At 42.6% G+C, this 23,604-nt stretch overlaps 1 protein-coding gene and 1 long non-coding RNA gene across 2 annotated transcripts; both read right to left on the reverse strand.

The window, feature by feature from the left end:
• Positions 1-4,114: 4,114 nt before the first annotated feature.
• Positions 4,115-23,366, reverse strand: LOC310786879 (calcium-activated potassium channel subunit beta-2-like; the record flags this gene model as incomplete). Its single annotated transcript, XM_083648207.1, has 4 exons — positions 4,115-4,399; positions 20,626-20,821; positions 21,789-21,959; positions 23,317-23,366. 4 exons carry the CDS (start codon positions 23,364-23,366, stop codon positions 4,115-4,117), a joined length of 702 nt encoding a protein of 233 aa, XP_083504333.1.
• Positions 11,895-18,449, reverse strand: LOC310786880. Its single transcript, XR_014553239.1, has 4 exons — positions 18,272-18,449; positions 16,730-16,798; positions 15,125-15,280; positions 11,895-13,067 (listed from the first exon to the last, which is right to left on the reverse strand). It is a non-coding gene; the product is annotated as an uncharacterized lncRNA (long non-coding RNA).
• Positions 23,367-23,604: the final 238 nt, after the last annotated feature.

Here is a 23,604-nt window from a genome sequence, read left to right on the forward strand (position 1 = left end):
TACAAACTTTTACAGCATCTGCATTTAAAACCATCCTTAACCCCTCACAAATCAGTATTCCTTGTGTTAAAAGCTGTGTTCCCAAATTGGAAAGGGACAAAGTTATGTATATTTGATTGCCTTAAGCTTATGTGGTAAGGCTGGCCTTGTTTGGAACAATGATTGTAGCTTCACAATCACACTCTGGCTAATACATTTAAAGGGCTACTCCACTTTTTCGAGAGTTTAGCTCATTTGCCACATCCCCCCCACATAACCAAGATACACGTACCATGCCTTACCGGCACTGTCCGTGCAGTTTACAGTGAGCTACAGTCATGAAGTTAGTTAGTATTGCCATAGAATGGAGGCTAATGGTACAGCTGTTAAAAATCCGCCAAAACACACATCTCACGGCGCCAAAATACATGTTGTGCTTCGGGTACTCACCACACAATGAAATATTAATCCAAAATGCACATAATCTGTCTTTTTGGAAGGAAAAGAGGTCGGCGGCCGTATTTGGAAAGTAGTGCCGGCTACCTCTTTTCCTTCCAAAAAGACTTATGTACATTTGTTTGTTATTATTTATTGTTGATTATGTACATTTTGGATTAATATTTCATTGTGTGGTGAGTACCCGAAGCACATAAAATAAAAAAGTAACGCACACCAAAAGTTGTGGTGAGGTGCCAACCAGTGCCGACAACTTAAAGCAAACCCGAAGCACAACATGTATTTTGGTGCCTTGAGATGTGTGTTTTGGCGGATTTTTAACAGCTGTACCATTACCCTCCATTCTATGGCGATACTAACTAACGTCACAACTGTAGCTCACAGTAAACTGTGCGGACAGTGCCAGTAAGGCATGGTGTATCTTGGTTATGTGCGGGGGATGTGGCAAACTCCCGAAAAAGTGGACTATCCCTTTAACTATTAATCCCCTGCATTGCAAGCATTCTCTCTCCAACACAAATCTATTTCTATGGTAGCTGTACCCGGGGGGAAAGCACATGGTCATCGTAATAAGCCCTTTGAAGGCCCTTATGATGGACCAAGTGCATCGATGGACAGAGTTTGGAGTCCCTGCTGCTGCAGTGATGAAGGACATGACAAAGGAGACTATCAAAAGTAGGTTTACTGGTGTAATGCACAGTGCACACACTATACATTGACCAAACTGTTTACATTGTACCAGGGTTGCAGCTCTTTTGAATGATATATATCAGGCACTTTTCAACAACAAATCATGTCAAAATGACGGGCCAATAACTCAGAGATGTTCACATACCAGTCTCGTAAGTCATTCAATGCAAATTTGTTCCCGGTCATGCTTACACATCGGAATTAATCATTAACACTTAACATAAACTCAAAGCAATCTGGAAATCCTCAGCATTTCTGCTTTTAGCCTACGTAGAGTGTGATATTGTAGATATGAAGAAAGCTTGGCACAGCAATTTTGAGATGATGGAGCACACGAGGCTCAAACTCAGAGACTCGGGTAGGCTACATTCAAGCACGTTAGGACCTCTTTGGTCTTTATAAATCAAAGTACTTAGTACTTGAGTGTGTCTTTCCAGACCTCACACAACCAATAGCAGTTAGAAATCAATAAATATGGTGAATGGTAAATGGACTGCATTTATATAGTGCTTTTATCCAAAGCGCTTTACAATGTGCCTACATTCACCCATTCACACACCGAAGGCGGCAAGCTGCCACGCAGGGTGCTGGCACAGCCATCGGGAGCAATCCTTGTTTACACAGGACACCGAACGCAAGCAGAACTGAAGCTTGAAGCAGGCACAAGCTGAAGGTACGCCTTACCGTTCACACAGGACGCCTTCTCTTTTCCTCTCAGCGCCTACTCTCGCGCCTTGAAGCCGCCCACAACTCACACGTCAGACGTCACGCTTGGAAAATCGGCGTCAATCCTGATTGATCGCTTCAGCGTGGCGTGACCGTGGCTTCGGCAAGGCGTCAGCATGGCACACGTGCAGTAGCCTGGGTAAACCCAGCCCCCAGTGACCTGCTCTCAGGCTCACCCTGCTTACAGCTAGTGACTGGGAACTGAGAGAGCAGGTCACGTGGGGGCTGGGTTTACCTAGGCTACACATGCAGGTGGTGTGAACAGCTTCGCCTGTTAACAAGGATGCCTAAATTAAACTTGTGGGTTCAGCGTAGTGTCACAGAGTGATATGTGATTGACATGTGATTGTCAGGGACCCCCTTTGTTTAATTATAATATGTCAATTTACGTCTTTGCATCAGAGGATCAAACAGGAAGTGGGAGTGGCTTAGAGATTATATCAGTGGCATTTCAGGTGCGCAGGCCCCGCTCTCTGCCATGTTGGTCTGCTAGTCTGATCAGGAAGCCATGTATCGCTCCTGTTCCCCAGTTCTCCTTTCCACGTGTATGGGTGTGACTGTGTGTGTGAGATATTATTTAGAATTAGCGTCCCTAATCTACTGGACGGGAGCTGCTGATGGCCAGCTTCCATACTACCGACTGAGCTGTCCACACAAGCCGGGCTGTCTATAGCTGGCATCGCCCCGGCCTGTTAGCAGGTAAGCTGCTCTCGACCATATTGGTGGCTTCTTGTTTGATAATTCTGGTCAAAGACGTTCTGTGTTATTGTGACGAGGTTTGGATGGACTAGACACGAGCTTAATTCTATTTTGAGAACCAGACTCTGTCACAGTAGGTAGAGCTTTGGTTCGGTGTACGGTGTGAACGCGGGCTTAGGCTGGTAGGCGGGGTTGGGCCGAAGCGTAACCCTTCGCTTGTCATCAGCAAATACCAAGCAAGACTGTTGGACCGACAGGGCAATCAAGTCGCCAACCCTCTTGCCTGAAGACAAGGCTAACAGCAGCACAGTCTTCAAGGACAGGAACTTCAGGTCCACAGTTTCCAAGGGCTCGAACGGGGGACCCGAGAAACCCTCCAACACCGTGACTAAGTCCCACTTAGGGAAGATATTGCGTACCCGCGGCCACAGTCTGCGCTCCCCTTTCATAAACCGAGAGACCAACAGGAGGCTCCCCACCGGTTTCCCTTCGATCTCCATGTGACAGGCCGATATGGCCGCTACATAGACCTTAAGGGACTGAGGGGACTGGCCCGCATCAAACAGGCTCTGCAGGAAACAGAGGATGGGCTGAACGCCACAACTCACTGGATCCTCGCACCAATGGGAGAAGACGCAGGCGCAGAGAGTGGTTAGGTGGCGCTGCTGGCGCCGCTCACCAAACGTCTGGAAACCGAGACTACTAAAGTAGTGGTTCTCCAACTTTTTTGGCTTTAGTACCGCCTTTCCCTGATTTCTGAGTCCAAGTACCCCCTTTATCCGACTGCAACATTTTGTTTAGAAAACTCCAAGAGAAACCCATAGCATCTGATGTAATGAATGATTGGAACCTACCTTTTGAAGAACATACCATTAAAAAATAAGAAGTGGAGTAAAGAGTTGCGATTAATGCCTCGCGAGCAGATTCATTTGAATGTTTCATTTATTTTCATGATTTATTGTCACATTTTTCCATTTTCCCCTTTCTCTCAAGTACCCCCTGTAGTACATGCACGTACGTGGAGGCTACCCCAGTTTGGGAACCCCTGCCCTATAAAAGCAATGGCTGTTAGACTTTCTCAGCCTGGGGCACAATTTTATATATATATATATATATATATATATATATATATATATATATATATATATATATATATATATATTTTAACAGACTGGTCAAATCCATTGTGCAAATTATAAATACATATTTCCACAGATTTCTTTATTGTTGCTACAATCTTTGCTATATTGCTGTTCTTACCAACCACCAGCAGGCGTCACTGGTGTCAGTCTGTAGACCATCAACATATCAGTTTCTAGCCCTGCGTGTGGAATTGTCTTGGTGTGCTTCAATGCAAACAGACTTGTCGTTCCAGCAGCTAGATTGACATTGCTTTTAGATTGTCCTTCAGACACGGCTCTGAGTCCCAGCTGAGTCCATCTGCGGTACTACAGATGGACCGCATCTCAGCTCTCCATCCTGTTTCAATCTGCTGCAAAAATATGCCAGAAAGAGGTCCCCTCTTGTCCTTATCATGACTTCTTCCCTTCTTCCTTCCAAGACCTCACCTCTTGATGTGGCTCAGCTTCTCGCACATGATTGACAGGTACTGGGTCAGCTTCACCAAGGCAATGATGATGGTCCCTCCGATCAAAGTGCAGGTTGGCCAGAACAGGCAGTGGAAGACGGCGACCCGCCCATAGATCTGGGTCAAGATGGCGCTGTCCACTCGGTCCGTAGGATCCACAAAACATGGAATTGTGTGCTGAGACCTGAGACGCTCAGAAATGTTCTGGACCATAGCATGAGTTGCTGCATAGTCCTTGCGGCACTTTGGGATGTAGAAGCACTGCGGAAAGGATAACGAGAGAGACATACAAAATATTGTAGAGAGCCAAATTGTGTGCAACTCCTCCCATAATGTATCCTTTGTCAGTATTATTATTATCATTACAATTTAAAATACCTTGAAAGGACCACACAAATCAGTTCTTCAGTTGTGAGTAAGGTAGGAAATCTTCCATATAAATGTACTATGGAGTAAAATATTTCAGCTTGGGTTCAACTGATACTGTATATAGGTTTTTGATCTAAAACACACTAAGACACTTTTTGACGAGCAGCATCATCTATGGGTATGGAATTAAATAAGGGCCAAATATATTTTGAGCTTGAGAAACATTGTTTGTAAACTTTGAACTTGAACTTTGAACTTGTATGTCTGTAAATAAAACTTGTACCTGTAAAAATATCTTGTCCATCTGAGAGAAAGTTTTGTGCATCTGCAACCCATTTTTGTATCGGCAACCCATTTTTGTATCTGTAGACATATCTTGTGCATCTGGGAATAAGTTTTGTACACACGGATAGAATTTGTGCGTCTTCAAAAATATTTTTTACAAGTACAAAAATTTCCTACGTTCGTGTGCGACCTTGAATGCAGCACTTGCAAATTTCCTACGTTCGTGTGCGACCCTGAAAGCACCACGGACAAATTCATATTGCGAGCTTGGATGTCTGTTTACAAGTACAGATTTTCTTTACGAGTACGAATTCTGCCACCCAACCATGTCAACTTGGGGCCATAAATCTGAGCGGACTGGCCAATCAGGTTAGACCCAGTCCCCTCCCACTGAATATCGGATCGTATCGAATAAAACAATTGACAATTGACCAGAAACTCAACCAGAAACTTCTTCCGCCTTAAACAAACAGACAAACGACAAACAGAGCTTTGGTAGTTTGGAAGGAATACGAGCTTCAGGTAAGTGGCCACTTGAAGTAAATCGACATAAAGTAGAAGTTTTGTTGGTTTTATGAGACATTTAACTGCACGACCAGGGAGCCATTTCATAGCATGTTACTACACAGGCTTTCCCAGTGAGCTAACTGACGCTAGCTAGGTTAGCTAATGTTAGCTAGCTGCTTCATTCAATTTCCCAAAATAAACTAAATCACTATTTAACCCGCTAGCGTAAGGGGTAATTTGACTCTAACGTTACAGCTCACGTAAGCTATAAAGACTGTGTCCAGTCTTAGTACAGTTAATTTAGTAGCTGGCTAACGTATCCTGGCTAGCTGGGGACTGCCCCCTAGTCCGATACCTCACGAGTCCGACACCTCATGGTTTTGGCTAGTATGTCAATGAATCATTACATTTTATTATTTAACGCTATATAGCGTTACTGTAGGTCTGCTGTTGTACTGGGTCAGGCGATTGGCTGGTATTAGTAGCGTTATGAGTGAGGTACTTCACACAGCCTCACAAACTAGTGTCACGAACTAACGTTAAATCTGCAAGTACAAAGGGCACGTTTGTATAATAGTAATAGTAATAATAGAATAACAGTCATTATATTGAACGTGACATGACGGCCTATGTGACGTTATTGTAAGACCCTGGAGCATTAGCTATCGGATAGCTATGAACGTTACTACTCCAAACAATCAATCAATCAAATGTATATGAATATGGCGTTACTGTAGGGCTACTGTTGTACGGGTCAGCCGAGTAACGTTAAAGCAATGAATACATATTCATGCCTTAAAATCGTGAAATAGTCTAAATTAACGTTAGCGTCCTTGGGCTAGCCAAACTCAATTCAAATGCATGCCGTTTTGCTGCGGTTCAAAAGTGACAATAACAGGCGTTTCAGGTTATAATAGTAATTGTATTCCCTCAGAGTAACTGCTCAGTGTATTCAATGCATGTCGAATTGAAGAGTGGCGCCATGTAATCCACTTTATTATGCTTAAAAATTGCGATACATAACCCAACTAAGGTCAGCGTCACTGATTTGCATTAGCTTATAGCTGTGCTGTGTCTGTATAGTTCTGTATAGCTCTAATGTAGTCATGTGTACAGCACTGCAGATTGTAGCTTGCTATCTAACCTAGAGCAGAGGTTTTCAGAGTCCAATGGCCACAGGCAGGAATGATTTCCTGTGCCTCTCCTTGCATCTAGGTGGGATCAGCCTCTCACTGAACGTACTCCTGTGTTTGACTAGCACGCCGTGGAATGGGTGCGAGTCATTGCTCATGATGGAGCGTAGCCTGGACAAAGTCATCTTCTCCGACACCGCAGTCAGAGAGCCCAGATCCAGCCCCACAATGTCCCTGACACAGAGAACCGTGGAAACCCCGTTCTTAAAGGTGAGTGTTGTTGTGACTTGCCTTGTTATTTGCAGCTGGTCTGTCCTCCATCAAGTTGTCAGTGGTTAATGGTGTGTACACTGGCCTGGCCTGGGTACCATGATGGGAGGCCAGCTTGGTGAGTAGCCTAGGCCTACAATATTTGACAATTTTTGTTTCTCATCTGATTTCTATTTTATTCTTCTTTTTAATGTTTTGTGTTTCTTTGTATTCCCTCATACATAGCTTACATTTCCTCATATTGTTATTTTTCCTCCCTGTAAATCACAACCTTTCTTTTGGATGAATATCATGTAGATAAATATGGGGTAGGGTCGATAGTATAGATACAGTCTAGTATAGATACGAGACTAGATGGTGGGGGAAAACCATTTTAGCCCCATGGCCCATGGCTGTATTTTAATGGTGTTGTTTCTGTTGCCATGGCAGCAGTCTGTCCACTAATGGGAATGTAATGGCTTAAGTGTTATAAGAAGGCAGTATGTTGCCAATACAACATTGAGATTCCAAAGAGCTATAAAACAAGCCGGTGGTGTAGGATTGCATGGAGGCTGTTCCTTCTGATATCTAGTCTATCACAGTTAATGCGATATCTCCATCCTCAGACCTTTCCTTCTATTCCTCTGTCTCCAGGTCGCGGCAGCCGCGGAGTTCCTGAAGCAGTTGAAGCCGTACGTGGAGGAGGGCATCATCCGAGCCTTCCACTGCGCCACCGTGACGTGTTCAATGCTCACGCAATCCATTAGTTAGAAAAAATATCAAACAAAATTATTACTACTTTGTCTCTTGAAGTGTTAATATCAACAATTTAATTTTTCATTATGTAAGGATGGATTCTTTTGAATGAGTTTCAGACAGTAGCATTCTTTCTACAAAATTATGACTGACCCATAGAATTGGTCAACTAATACTCATACTATAACTAATAACAATAACTAGCATAGCAATAAGATTTTGACAGGGTTGCAATTATTGAACTGTTTTGGTCAATTCAGTAGGAATCAGCTGACCTAGGAGTTCCTGGTTGAAAATTACACCCAGCCGAGGGAGTACACAGGTGAGTGATCAGGGACAGGGAGAGACAATTTTATTGAAGCAGGCACAAGTATATAAGACAATAAACATTTTAAATTTAAAGCATAGGCCTACAATGTTTTAGTTGAACTATGAAGCTTTTGCACACACACAAAAAGTTTTTATTTTTATTTTCCTGAACACTTTTCGTGGACCCCCTGGCAAAGTGCCACGGACCCCCATTTGAGTCTGGTCTAACTGTCTCTCTCTCTGCCACGCCGACATTGTCCATCTAGTGCAGGATTGTCCAAACTTTTTTGAATTGGGGGTGAGGCGGCCGTGCAGGTGCTTCTCACCTCATATGGGTGTTATTAAAAAATATAAATAAAAATCACATACAATTGTACTTTGTTTGCCATCTGAAAACAGTAGTTCTGCATGTGCTGTTCCTACCTGGTGTTTCTACAAACTGTATGATAGTGCTGTCATTGTTAGGTGAAGGAAACAAATGCAAATTGAACTTGCTTGATTAACCAATAAAAAAATCTGTCCACGGGCCACAATTGGCCCCAGGGCCGGACTTTGGACATGCCTGGTCCTGAATAAATGCATCAGGGATAGGTTCTAGTCTTGTTTTGCATGGAAGAAGGTAGTAAGAGCAAACTGTTAAATCATTTTCTCATGTGTTACAGCCATCCTCAACCAGATACAACCCTGTCTGGCACTGGCCAGGAGTCACATCTGACAGCAGAAGACACAGAGGACAGCAGGACAGAAACAACAAGCCACTCTACCAGAGTCGGTAATAAGGCAATACAAGTACACAGGCAATATTATGTTGAAGCTCTTGTTTTGTTACACATTTTTCCTGTCCTTGGAAAATAATAATTCAGCTGAAATTAATATTGATATGAAACAAACTTTTTTTTTTTACTTGACAGCATTAATGAATACTAAAATTATATCTAATCATGATGATCTACCCGCAAATTATTCTTCAGCTACATTACTTGATCTTGGCCTGTGTTCACAGGGTACCTACACAGGTGTGGAAAGTCTGGAAACGCATTAAAAATGAATCTAATAATTTACAGGTCTTGAATATTTTGGGAATTTAAATGTTATAATGTTGTATAACAATGTTGTATTACATAATGTTATGTTGTGGAGCAGGGTAGGAAAAATACACTTTTAAGGGCTTTTTTTTGCCCTTGTGAGATATGTTTGGGGCATTGTGGATCATTTCCACAGCATGCATGGCCAATATTCAATAGGTAGTGACTCCCATCACTAAGCTTTCTGTTTAGTAATATGCTGTGGGTTCAAAACAAACTGTTTATATTTAATTTCTGCCCTTATAGATCCTTCAGGCATCTCTCCCTCATCTCTCCTCCCGTAACATCTCCACCAGTCTCAGTCCCGGGGCTGATCGGGATATCAGCCAGTGGAGTGCTCACCGCATCAGCCTATGTGGATGAAGATCACAGCTGGTGTGCAGCTCCTCGACGCAGCTGAACACCACAAATATATGTAGATGGGGAGATAACAGGAGAGAGTGAAAGCTATTACCAAGTATATGCACTACATTCTATTGGGCTAACTTCTAGTCATTGAAACTCACACCAGAAACACTGTGTTTTGTCCACGCCTCGCTCTGTTTTGCCCGGTGCTGCCCTGTCCCGCTCACACCTTGCTCACACCTTACCCACTTCATGCCTGGCTGCTCGAGTGCAGCACGCTGCATGCTTGAAAAACAGTGAATAGTAGTAGAATAGTAGAATCTTAAAGTATAGTACAACAGTATGTATTGGGTGCATCAAACATTTGATATTTGTGATCATGCTGCTTTAATAAACAAGGGAAGATTGAGAACAGTAATTTGGTGGGCAATCCCGGCAGTGCAATGTATTGCGGGATCAAGACAAGTTCTATGAAGTGTAAAGTAATATATACATTTATTCCTAAAATATAATCAAAACATTTACACTATGAACACTACATCTGTATACATAGCAATTTACTATTGAAAAATGTTTTTTGGGGTGGGGGGGACATTGTTTGTCCTTGTGATTGTAATTGTGGATAAAAACTATTAAACATTGTTTACCAAGTAAAGCCTTTTAAATGTTGTAGTTTCATCTTTGGTGATCATTTGCACTCATGAGATGATAATGATGTTTAAAAATATGTGTTTGCCAATTTGTTATTGTTTAGCCATAAGTGTTTTCCAGATGTCTTTCAGAAAAAGAAAGCGACAGCTCCAGAAAGTTGACTGGAGTGTGGCCGCTCACAGACTGGTTCCCATGAATGCAGGCCAACCCAACAGACTCTTGGGTTATGCAGGAATGCTTACTGTATAGTTTCACTAACTTCCTGGATGCCTAGGGGATAATGATTATTTGATCTCAACAACTGAGACAAGATGGCTAGTCTAGACTATACAAAATGCACCATTGCTGATGAGTAAAATAATATTTTCAGTTGAAAGTCAACATTAAATAAACAAATAAAACATTAACAACAAGTTGCTTCAGATATCAACTTAATATAATATATACTGTCAAAAGTCCTGGAGAGAATTCTGCTGGACAGAGTTAAGGAGTTAATCTACTCCACAGACAAGCAGTTTGGTTTTAAAGCAAATGGCACACTGACCTCTGTATGCCTTAAAGGAAATTGTAAACAAATACAGATGGCAAAACCTCTAATTTCTTTTATGTTTTATTGATGCTTCTAAAGCCTTTGACCGTCAACCATAAAAAAAACTCATGCTATGTCAAAGAGGTTTGCCCAGCTATATTGTTAGGATTCTGGCCTTTTGGTATGCCCATCAGACTATGCAAGTTAAATGGAGCAACATATCAACCCTTTTTGGGGTTAGTAATGGGGTCCGTCAAGGTGGAATCTTATCCCTTCCCAGTTCTTTTTAATCTGTATGTTGATGATTTGTCCAAGCAACTGAATGGTTGTAACACTGGGTGCCTTATTGGTAATACCCTAGTGAACCATTTAATGTACACAGATGATCTTGTTGTTCTGAGCCCAAGTAGTGCTGGTCTCCAGCAGCTCCTCACAATATGTACTGAATATGGTTTGGTACATGATATCAAATACAATGCCAGTAAGTGTTGTCTTAATTTGCAGGACCAAAGAGGACAAATGCTTGACATTTCCTGTTTTTAAATTGTCTGATAATAACCTTACTGTTTGTGATAATGTTAAATATCTAGGTCATTTTATTTCAGAGCAATTGTCAGATGAAGTTTAACATGTGTACAGATGGAGTGAAGGTGTCTCTGTTTAGAGCATACTGCACACCACTCTACACTGCTCACCTGTGGTCAGATTATAGGAGTCGGAGGTCAAGCATGCACAGACTTGAAGTGGCATATAATGCCATGAGAATATTGCTCAGGAGACCTAGATGGAGCTCTGCAAGTGAGATGTTTGTCACGGCATGTGTTAACACCTTCCAGGCACTGTTGAGGAATCTGATGTAGCCTACTGTATAAATATCTGTCGACTGAATGTCTCACATAATGTCATTATCAACATACAAGGGAGATGGGTGGGGGGAGGGATGCGGTTGGGATTTATTTGTTTATTTTGTCTTGTTTTATTTTACGCAATGTGCGTGTGCTCAAGCAGAGATGTTTATGGATCTGTAATATTGTCAACGAATGAGCAACTGTACGAAAAATAAAATAAATCTTGAAAAAAAAAATGTCATTATCAAGCTGTTGCTAAGTCCCTACTGTAGTGATGTCAGATATCAGTCACCTCTGGTATGTCGCTCTTATGAACACTGCACTATTTATTTGACTATTGCTTTTTTCCTACAGTCTGTAGGGATTCTTCTTGTTTTTCAAATTCAGTGTTTACATGTGTTTCAGTATGTACAAAATATGATTATCATCAAAACTTGCTTTTATACAGATCATATCGACATAGGTAAATATCTGTTATCAGCCATAACGGCAATGTTAATGTTGGTTATCGGTATTGGCCAAGATTTTCATATTGGTGCTCACTTGCATAATGTGAAAATGAATGTTATTGACCCAGTGTGTAGCCAGTCTACCCAGTTAGTGAGTGAATGTCCAAACAATGATGTATCTTTGAGGTTTTCATTTATTGTAGAATGATGTTGCAGACAGAAATAGATTTCCTTGATGCAATTAACATGATCGTGAAGTGATCCACATGATTTGCTGTTTAACAGAGTGGCTTGACAATTATTCTCTACACTTAGGCTAAGACCTATGTTAAAATTCCCATTCACCTGTGAGCTTGACACCTGAGATCAGCATTACCTCATAGAAGACTAGGTACATACTACCATCTAGTGGTCAAAATGTTTTTCAGCCAAAGACCACTTACAAGATGGAACATATACCGGGGACCCCCTCATTCTGATTTGTGATTTTGGGCTAAGCTTTATTGTTTCCACGGTAACGTGCTTTACTTTTAAATTGATAGGTTTGTTAGATTAGAATGTAATCCATGAACCATTTTAGATTCAAAGGATAAAATATTTTCATTGAACTATGAAGATTTTGCAAAAAAAAGCTTTCATTTTTATTTTCTTGAAAACTTTTCGCGGAACCCCAGGCAAGTGCCAGGGGGTCCCCGGACCCCCATACCACTGGTGTAAAATACCACCCATGATTCAAATCCTACAAATAAGAACAGAAATGGACAATGACAACAGGAGAGACTACATAACATTTCACTCGGACTAAAACGTCCAAAAAATTCAGATTTAAAGAAAATATTTTTTGAATGTTTTTTTTTTGAGAGACTTGACTTGGACTTGCCCCTCAAAGACTTGAGACTTGACTTGGACTTGAGCTCAAAGACTTGAGACTTGACTTAGACTTGCAAAAAATGACTTGAGTATCTCTGATCAAGCATGCCTCACCAAACGTTAAAACGGAACCATAAATGCAGTTATTGCAGAAATAAACTCATTAACAATTAAACAAGAACATATATGCATCTCCTTACGACAGTCCATAACCCGGGTCAACATCAACACTCGCGATAGCGGCAAGGATTTCCTCTTCAAATCTTTCGTAGTCTTTGTAACGTTCTGGGAGTTTAAGCAGGTTGAAGCAGGTTGAAGACTTTGGGTATGCGAAGCCATCCTGCGGAGTCGGCACTGGGAAGCACATTCCAGCCCACCCAGAACTGCACAAGTTTCCCAAGCAGGTTTGGACAGTGGACAGGCAGGTCTGTCTGGATCAGGTCCCGGAGGTATTCTTTGGAAACAACCAGCTTTGGTGTGCTGTTCTTCTCCCATTGATTTCATTGTCGATGAGGGTGACCAGCTGGGAAAGGCCTTCAAGTACCTTAAATAAAGTTTATATTTGTCACTAAAAGTCAACATAGTCATTCATTCATTCATTCACAGGCCTCAATTGTCAAAGCAGAGTAAGATAATTTTAGAGCATAAAACAATTGTATTCATATTTCAAACAACAGGATTGTTATTTTATCTATTTCGGCTTAGGGCTGCAAAGTTTAAAATGATAATAGTGATTAACACGTTCACTGCCATTGACGTATTAATACGTCAAAAATAATCCAACGGTTGACTGCCATTGACGTATTAATACGTCAAAAAAATCGATTTTCTTTTTTTTGACGGTGCTACGTGGATCAATGTTCCCCGCGTCTCCTATGGAGATATTGGAAGTATTGAATGTGTATAATCTATTTTACCGACCAGCTAGGTGGCGACGGTCCTCTCCCGACAGAGAGAAAGTCAACCAAGGCGGCTGCTTCCTCCATTCTCAAGGAAATGGCTTGGCGATTTTACAGTCAGAAACGAACGAGCCTCATTCTCATACTGTAGGCGGGGACGCTTTCGCGCTGCTGCGGTGGGGGGTTCCAGAAATGGACTGGGTGGGCAGCATAAAGCCTAGAGTCGCACGGGGCTTCATCGGGGCTCTCAAACCCAAGAGACGAGTGAGACCTATCCACACTTGCTGCCAGGGAGGGAGGCTGCTCAAACTCGCTGCCAGGGAGGGAGGCTGCTCAAACTCGCAGCAGCAGCAGCAGCAGCAGAGCACTCGCTTGTGACAAACGCAGGCTGAAAGCCACTAGACACGCCCACGGAGGGAGGAGTTGAAGGAGAGGGCGTTCGGAACTATATTGTTTAGATGTCTGATCTCTCACTGATGTCAAAAATAAATGGTTAAAGTGACTGTTCTGCCTGTTTGATTGAATTTCACAAAACTGCGATTATCTCAGCTTTCACTCTCAGACGCTAAAACCATGCTGTACTCAACGGCTAATATCTACATAACTACTAACTCTACAAACTAACTCTTTTAGACAGAGAAAGCACACATTCTATTAGTACTTTTGTGAACTTTGTGTTGACAAACTCCAAGCAGAAAAGAATCCTCGGCTCTTGTAAAATGAGCCAGAATCCTCAAAAAACGGCTTGGCAAAAGCTACCTACAGCAAAAAAAAAATGGCTGGCAGTCAATGTGTTAATATAACACCCTCTGACACTGACTACTGTCAGTACAATGTTACACCAAAAAAAGAAACAATATTCTGCAGTTGTAGAGTGGATGAAGTTATGGCCCTCTGCCGCCTGTCATCCCCCCTCTCTCCTGTCTACAACTTTCCTACGTAATAAAGGCCAAAAAAAGACACCTACAGTTCTCCACTCTCTCCATAGCTCCTCATCAAACAACGCATCACCTTCAAAGCCCACCACAGCCTGGCGCCCCCCTTATCTGACTAACCTCCTCCTCTCCCATCGCCCCACCCAAACCCTCCGATCCTCATCCACTGTTTCGCTCACTGTTCCTCCATACAAATTCCACAGCTTTGGAGATCGAGCATTCTCGAGAGCAGCACCACGACTTTGGAACTCTCTTCACAAGCCTGTCAGAGACTCACCCTCACTCTCCACTTTCAAATCCCGACTCAAGACCTACCTGTTCTCCCAAGCGTACAACCTACCCTACCCTTAACCACATCTTCCGCCCATGTCACGCCCCCTCAACTCCCCTCCACCCGATTAGTTGTGTTATTTGTATGTTTGTTTTTTTCTGTTTACTGTGGACTCGAGATTGTCAGCGTCTTTGAGTCATTGAAAAGCAGCTATACAAAATACATTTAATTGTTATTATTCGATAAAGGTGAAAATATGCCCCAGACATAATCCATGAAATGAATAAAGAAGAACGAGTTCCATTTACATACAAGGGCAGTTAAGGAATAGCACCGCTTTCAAATGGTTAGAATAAGTATAGTGACTTCTGCCTTTTAATTCAACATACTCTTGCTTGGGAATGTGCATTCGATTGTCTGACAATGCCACTTTGTGTCCATGTCAGCGAGGTTGCTGAGATATCAAGGCACATGGAAGAAAGAGCAGTGAACTTACCTCCTGTGGGAAGTCTAAGCGAGCAGAGAGTGAGTTTATTAGAGTCATTTCACTCCGGCAGATAAACTCAACATAGTCCACGTCCAAGGGCTGTCGCTGACAGGCCTGCTCCAATCTAGAGCGCAGTCTGTTTAACACAAGACTTCCCACCATCACCTGTCAAAGAGATCATGAAATATGCTTTATATAAAAGCATCAGGCCTTATTGGAAAATACGTTGAATACACAGTCCAGGATGCTATCAAGTGCTATAAAAACACAAACACTACAGCAACCTAGCCTACACCAAACAAGCAAAACATGTGTGAATCAAATTGATTTACAATTGCACAAGTGGAAATGAGACGTTAAAACACAAGTTAAATCACAAGTCACAACCCAAAGTCACAGCTTGTGGTGGGACATCAACATTAAAGCCCCACTATTTGGGGAAACTGCACCCTCACCTACATGCTACTCTTCTCATTCAGGTATCAGCCTTGTAGTAAGTAACTTAAGTAACCTTGGAGTAACCAGCCAATTGTGCAAAGTGTTTCTTTTCTACCTCCAAATAATTATTCTGTTATATACGGTATATAAATTCAGGTCCATGAGTGAAAAAGTTGCAACTTCTATTTTTCAGAAAAGTATTTAAATGTCCTCAATGGAGACTGACAATTGAACGAATGTCTAATGGAATGGACACTGTTATGGGCAAGCCTGGGTCTCACACAATATAGTGTTGCTTGTAACACATATATGCTTGCCTATTAGTAAGGTAGCCTACAAATGGCGAAAAAAAATAAAAAATGATTGAAAATAATTTAGGCTAAGCTGAGCACAGGCAAGGACAGTTGCAACTATTTTGCCTGAACAAAATAGAATATGGTTTTGATGTATTGAAAATCATACTGTCAGTATTTTTAAATACATGGTATACCGTAATACCTTAGTACCGACCAAAGCCTAATCGAAAGTATCATAAGTCACGGGTGGAATGGTGGATAAACATTGCATTTCCTTTAAAGCCCTTTCTAATAAATGCCCTCCGTTAGTTTGGTAGTGCAAATATAATATTTTTAGTACAAAGGGGTTAAGAAATGCTTTCATCAGCTCAGCATTAACATGACACGGCTCTGAGAGATGAGGGAATGAAATAAAGCAGATATCCGAAAGTACAAACCGAAACAGATGAGAGAACACTCATGAACACTGCGGTTGGGCAGTCGGGTGTGCAGCTTTCTTAGAGGCGGGTCCATCTCGATCGTGGCCAAGGACGACTTGGCACATACAAAGATATAATGGAAACCGAAATCAGCGCGGAACGGCATGACTTGTTGTGGCCAAAGGTGTCAGTAGAAAAGCCCTAAAGTTTACATGCTGTGGGGAACAGGCATTCAGGGTGCAGAGTGGGAATGATAGAAATCCCAGTCTATCTATTAGAAGTCAGCGTGTGTTCCATCAAAATGATTTAAAGGGCATTATATTAACGTAAAGAAAAAGTTGCATAATGGGGCTGCAACAGAGAAACAACGCAATGCACTTTCCTGTACAGCAAGAAGTTGGTAGTGCTGCACAGCTGATACAGATTCTGTTTATAGAAATAAGCATTTTCTGATAACCCACCTGAGATTCAGCAGAAGTGCCTGGGGGGTCGGTGGTCGAGGGAGGCGCACACACAATTTCTCCGTTGTCCTAGTGAAGTAAAAAGCAAACCATTATTTGATATTGCAAATTTAATTCTCAACCATATTCAGTCAGTCACTGGATCATGTGACTGTGAATAATATGACCTGTCTCCCAAGTAAAAAGCTGCAGGCTGACAGGTTTTCCGACCAATTACTTGAGGTTAGTTCAAGTGAGGCTGCTACCGAGCGGGGTAGCTTCAGAGTGTAACTTACCATGGTAACTGACCTGGAGTTCATCTAATCGAACTTCTTGGAATCTAAAATCCCAGATTTCTCTAGTCTAAACTATGGGTTGGGAAAATTCCAGTGTTGGGCAGTAGCTAGCAACAAATAGTGAAGCTATTTGTTGCTAGCGTGCTACATTTCTCTGGGGATAGCTTAAATGTAGTGAAGCTTATTTTTAATGTAGAGTAGCTGGTAGCTTAGCTCACCATATTGTCAAAGTAGCTTGCCCAACACTAATAAATCTAGAAATAGGTTGAATTCAAAGTGTTTTCCCTCACACACACACACACACACACACACACACACACACACACACACACACACACACACACACACACACACACACACACACACACACACAATGTAAAGTAGCAAGCTACTTTTATTTTGGCATGGAGCCTGTAGCTGAGCGTGCTATATAATGAAAAAACATTGCATGGATGCAACTGGGACGTATCCTCAGTGATGTACCCTGGGGTCATTGGATGTTTCGGGTCTCGCAACATCATACACCCTCGCCCAGGTGACCCAGCCGGGGCTGGCCAAGCCCCAACTTACGTCCCAGTAGCTACCCACGGTCAGCCCTCTAGGAAGGGTTGAAGGTGGTCACGCGGTCAGGGCCACTCAATCCGCTGCTCCGGAACTACTCTGCTGGGACCGGGGGGGGGAAGGGCTCTGGTACGTAGAGGGACCGGGCTCTGTGGGTTGCCACCCGGCCGGGCTCCTCCCTCGTCTCACCAGGTCTAGGACCTGTGCGCTGCACCAGACTCCCCCGCTCCAAACATCTCATTCCGACTACATTTTACTGGGGATAGCTTCAAAGTAGTGAAGCTATATTTTAATGTAGAGTAGCTGGCAGCTTAGCTTACTACATTTTCAAAGTTGCTTGCCCAACACTGCAAAAATCTGTGTAGTCATTTAACCTGCTTTCTGGAATGCATCCTTTGGGAGACATATTACTGCTAATACAGTATATCAGGCATTGAGGCTAATCAAACCCTAAATAAATCTAGAAGCTGATGGCAGATTAAACAAAGGTCCTCCCATCATGAAAACAGATTTTGTTTGGAAAGGAAGGATTTGACATTTGACAGGGTTGATGGTACAGGTAGCCATGGTCACACCAGGATTAATGAGAATTGCTGGGTTTCATTAGTTGTTGTGGACTTCCCCCTCAGCCCCTTGGTGGTGAACTCTGGCCCATGAATTCATGCTTTATCGGTGTATAATGACAGAGTATCAAATTCTCAATTACCATTGCTGGGAAGAGCACGACAAGATTGAGGGTAGAATCAACAGGATAACCTGGGCTGGTAGGCAAAGAGAGAAAGAGAGAGAGGAAGAGGGAAAGACGGAGAGCAAATGGATGAAAAAGTCCCAGGTTATTAGAGAAAAGGTCAGTCACAGCAGCTATTTTATAAGAGCAAGACATATAAATCAACGATTGCCCGGAGATCATACCAACTACTTGCTGATAAATGTTGACATTTTGAATGTATTTAGAGCTTGTAAATCAATATCTGATACCAGACACCAGTTTAGCTTTGGCAACACTGGGCAGGTTGTTTAAAACAGTCATGTTCAATTGCAAGACATAGAAAAAGAAAATAGTATTGAAATAGTATTGTGTACATAGCATGTACAATGGTTTCCAAGCACATAATAATTCTGATTACAGCAATGCAACACAGGCTGATGTCCTGGCACATGGTTTGGGTGTGACACCTTTGTTGCCTCTGACTGATGTTTAGATGCTCAATCAATACAGCTTGCTGCAGTCAACTTCTATAAGCTTGCTTACAGATGTATTCATTTTGTCCAGTAGTATGTATTACTACTCCAGACAGCTAGCCTCCATTCCAAGTCCAGCCATAACGTTACACATCTCTGGACAGATAAACAATCACTGTCCAGTTAATCAGCTAGCTAGTCAGGTACATTAAAAATACATGTCATGGAAGTTGCCACCTATTCACATATCATACGGCTAACCTCGGTAACGCTACGTAAACAACCTGACTGACAAAGACGCAATGAAACTGACAGACAGATATTGAAAGGACGATACCAAGGAAACACAACTGCAACTCAAGACAGCTTTATACCTCAAAACGCTCACTAAGCATAGACATTCTCAGCAATAATGTCATGCTAACACTAAACACGTTAAAGCGATGAATCATCACTCATAACGCTACTAATACCAGCCAATCTCTGACCCAGTACAACAGTAGCCCTACAGTAACACCATATTCATATAAATTTGATTGATTGATTGGAGTAGTAACGTTCATAGCTATCCGATAGCTAAAGCTCCAGGGTCTTACAATAACGTCACATAGGCCGTCATGTCACGTTCAATATAATGACTGTTATTCTATTATTACTATTACTATTACTATTATACAAACGTGCCCTTTGTACTTGATTTAACGTTAGTTCGTGAAGCTAGTTTGTGAGGCTGTGTGAAGTACCTCACTCATAACGCTACTAATACCAGCCAATCGCCTGACCCAGTACAACAGCAGACCTACAGTAACGCTATATAGCGTTAAATAATAAAATGTAGGCTAATGATTCATTGACATACTTTTGATAGCCCCGGTCGTGGCTTCAGCCTGTGCTGGAACATTGGTAGCAATGAAAGCTAACGCTAGCTAGCCCTGATACGTTAGCCAGCTACTAACTTAACTGTACTAAGACTGGACACGGTCTTTATAGCTTACGTGAGCTGTAACGTTAGTCAAATTACCCCTTACGCTAGCGGGTTAAATAGCGATTTAGTTTATTTGGGGAAATTGAATGAAGCAGCTAGCTAACATTAGCTAACCTAGCTAGCGTCAGTTAGCTCACTGGGAGAGCCTGTGTACTAACATGGGGATCATGTCTATCGTAACATGCTATGAAATGTCTCATAAAACCAACAAAACTTATATTTTATGTCGATTTACTTAAAGTGGCCACTTACCTGAAGCTCGTATTCTTTCCAAACTACCAAACTACACTGCTCTGTTTGTCTGTATTAGGCGGAAGAAGTTTCTGGTCAATTGTCAATTGTTTTATTCGATACGATCCGATATTCAGTGGGAGGGGACTGGGTCTAACCTGATTGGCCAGTCCGCTCAGATTTATGGCCCCAAGTTGACATGGTTGGGTGGCAGAATTCGTACTCGTAAAGAAAATCTGTACTTGTAAACAGACATCCAAGCTCGCAATATGAATTTGTCCGTGGTGCTTTCAGGGTCGCACACGAACGTAGGAAATTTGCAAGTGCTGCATTCAAGGTCGCACACGAACGTAGGAAATTTTTGTACTTGTAAAAAATATTTTTGAAGACGCACAAATTCTATCCGTGTGTACAAAACTTATTCCCAGATGCACAAGATATGTCTACAGATACAAAAATGGGTTGCCGATACAAAAATGGGTTGCAGATGCACAAAACTTTCTCTCAGATGGACAAGATATTTTTACAGGTACAAGTTTTATTTACAGACATACAAGTTCAAAGTTCAAGTTCAAAGTTTACAAACAATGTTTCTCAAGCTCAAAATACATATGGCACTTTATTGATTCCATACTATGGGTGGCTCCGCTGCGGTCCTGTACCTCAGGGTTGCTATCCTGTGTCTCCTCATTGTGCGACAGACGCACCACCTTGCCCGAGGAGTTGAGGCTGACGTACACCTGTAGACAGGGGTAACGGGACCTCTTCCAGCACTCCGCTCCGCAGCTGTACGAACAGTTGACATTCCACACAATGGTGGAGTTCAGGACTGTGCAGCTAGACTCCTCGGTCCACACGCTAGACACAAAGAGAGAGGTTATTTCCACTGCATGGCTGTGATCATATATAGACAGAGCATTTCTACTTCAGTGGGGAATTCCACGGTGAACAGAGAAAGGCAAGAAGAGAGGGAGAGAATGCAACAATAGACCCTTTTCACGGGGGCCATTTTGTGTCGAAAAGGCAGGGTAAACACAGGCGCAAGCAAAACAGTAATGAGGGTTTCCAACTTATAATCATGGAAGTTGGAAACCCTCATTACTGTTTTGCTTGCACCTGTGTTTACCCTGCCTTTTCGACACAAAATAGCCCCCGTGAAAAGGGTCTATTAGTCAGAGTTGAATACAGTTACATGTTATGCACCTTAGCCAACTGAGCCATTTTATTACAACCCAGGAACACCACAGTTCGCGAAATAGTCACAAAATTGTAAAAAATGTTCATGACACTCAGGCAGCACGACTTTAAACGTATACAGTATTTCAATTGGAAGTATATTTCGTGCCTGCATCACCCCCCGTCCCCCTTCTGTCAGTCGGGACTCAGGAAGTAGTGTGACATTGAAGTGGGCAGTAAGGACGTTGTGGTCGGGGGTCGGATGTTACATACCCGGTAGTACTGATGACTGCACACAGCGCATGCGCCTCAGTCAACGCGGAAGTAACTTTAGTTCCGCCACGTTAGTTCTGGCTATGTATTTACTTCGAAAATGACCATTTCCCGTAATTTTTGATTATTATTTCATGGCGTGGTGAGTACACAAGTCACAACATGTACAGTACGAGTGTTTTGGCGCTGTTGGAATGTGTATTTTTGGTGACTGAACGGGGGTAGGCATCTGTACCGTTCACTAGCATTGTAGTTAGGATGGACGCGGGGCTACTTTCTATTACTGTCTTCTCATCTTACTATCGGGAATATGGCAAATAGGCGAATCTCCCGAAATGTTAGCGTGTTCCTTTAAACTCTGTGACTTCCTCGTTACCTGTCGGAATAGGAGCGCAGAATGGTGATTCCCAGCACAAAGTACATCATGACAGACAACAGCACCATGCTGAGGCCCAGCAGTAAGGCTCTGTCCTCTCCTGCCCTCAGAGCCGTCATCGTCTTCCGCTTGTCCAGGACCTCATACTCACGAATCTTCTGGTAGATGGATCTGAGTAGAACACATTAAAGAAACACCTCGACAATTGTTCTTCTCCAGTTAAAGGAGAATTTCAGTATTTTTCAACCTGGACGTTTTTGTTTTTAAGTAACTAATGTGAGCAGATTTTTTTTTTAATTGGTGCAGTATTGATGAAGAGCACAGCCACTTTGCACGCATGCCCCTCCTGCCTGTTTTGCAATGGACACAGGCTCAGATTGTTATTGTACAAGAGAGAGAAAATGAACGCTTACTAACATTACCTTACAGCAGGCTCAAATAAATACGGGCGGCCATTGAATTTAAATGCCTCGGCCATATTCTCAAAATCAGCTATATATTCAGCCATAACTTTTTCCCCTCCAAGTGAAATGTTTTATAGAGACAGTCCGCATGTCTGGGAACGCCCATACCCATACAGGCTCTAGGAACGCCCACAATAGCTGGCTCAGCCTGGCTGGGGGCCTGGTCAGGGTGGGGTAAAAACCCCCGTTCTATCCATTCAGCAAAGTTAGAATTTAGCTGATAGCCCAGCCCAGGCAGACACGATCAGGGATTTAACCACCGCAGTAAACGCACATCTGAGCAGACATCTTGTGTTCTACTCTAGAACCCCCAAACATGTAGTTTAGAGCCGCAGCACTGTCTTTTGGTGAGTCAGCCCATGAGATATATCGGCGGTTTTACCCCACTCGCGCACTAGCCGTTTAACATTTTGTGGACGTTCCCAGACATGTGGACTGTCTCTATGGTCACCCCAGATTCAGTAGGTCACAGGCTGCCCTTCTTCCAGCCTTAAAACTCGTTATATAAGGATTTTTCGAAATGTCTATGGAGAAAATGAATGGGGAACTCACTTCCGGGGCAGGAAACCTCAACGGAAAGTCACGTGACTGTTGTGCTCTATAGAACAGGCGAGGCCATGCAGCAGCCGGGCTGCGGGCGAGGCCATGCAGCAGGCGAGCATAGGAACGCATGCAAGATTTCTAGTGTACAAGATCCCCCCATCCCCCAAATTGTCAAATGAGCACGACCTAAAGAGCATACACCTCCACCACAACCTTTTTTTTCCCGTTAAACGAACACAACCTAAAAAAGGTGCCTGACCCCAACCCAAATTACGTTCCTCCACTACGAATTTGAAAACCTAAGTTTAGGCAAAATAAAATAATTGAACAACAATTGAAATACATTCGTTTATGATACAGTTTCATTAACAGTCATTTATAATGAAAACAAAGTTTTGGGGTAAAGCGTCTTATCAAGATCACTTTACAGAGGCCATTTTTCTATTTTAAAATGTATTTTTGGCCTTCTGACCATTAGGATTGATAAAGTCAGCAGGATCTAATGAGACATGATTGATTACCTCCGGTCACCTCCTCCCTGTGATCCCTTACTTCCTGCCCAGAGGAACATCCTCTCTGAGGATTGTTCAAATCCTAGTCCACTGTTCCTGCCAGCTGGGCTGAAGATGGGCTGCTGCAACCACCTGCCAAAGATATGATATAGAGACTGTTATTCATGAATCCATACAGAGTCACAGAGTCAGAGTCCAGCTGTTTTCTGTTGGCCGGGGCAAGATACATCGACACGAGGTACTTGCCTTTATATGAACGCTGTATCCAGTTTCCACCAGGTTACATGCATCGTCCAC

The sequence above is a fragment of the Poromitra crassiceps genome (genome assembly GCF_964638095.1).
Source record: "Poromitra crassiceps genome assembly, chromosome: 12".
NCBI lineage: Eukaryota > Metazoa > Chordata > Actinopteri > Beryciformes > Melamphaidae > Poromitra > Poromitra crassiceps.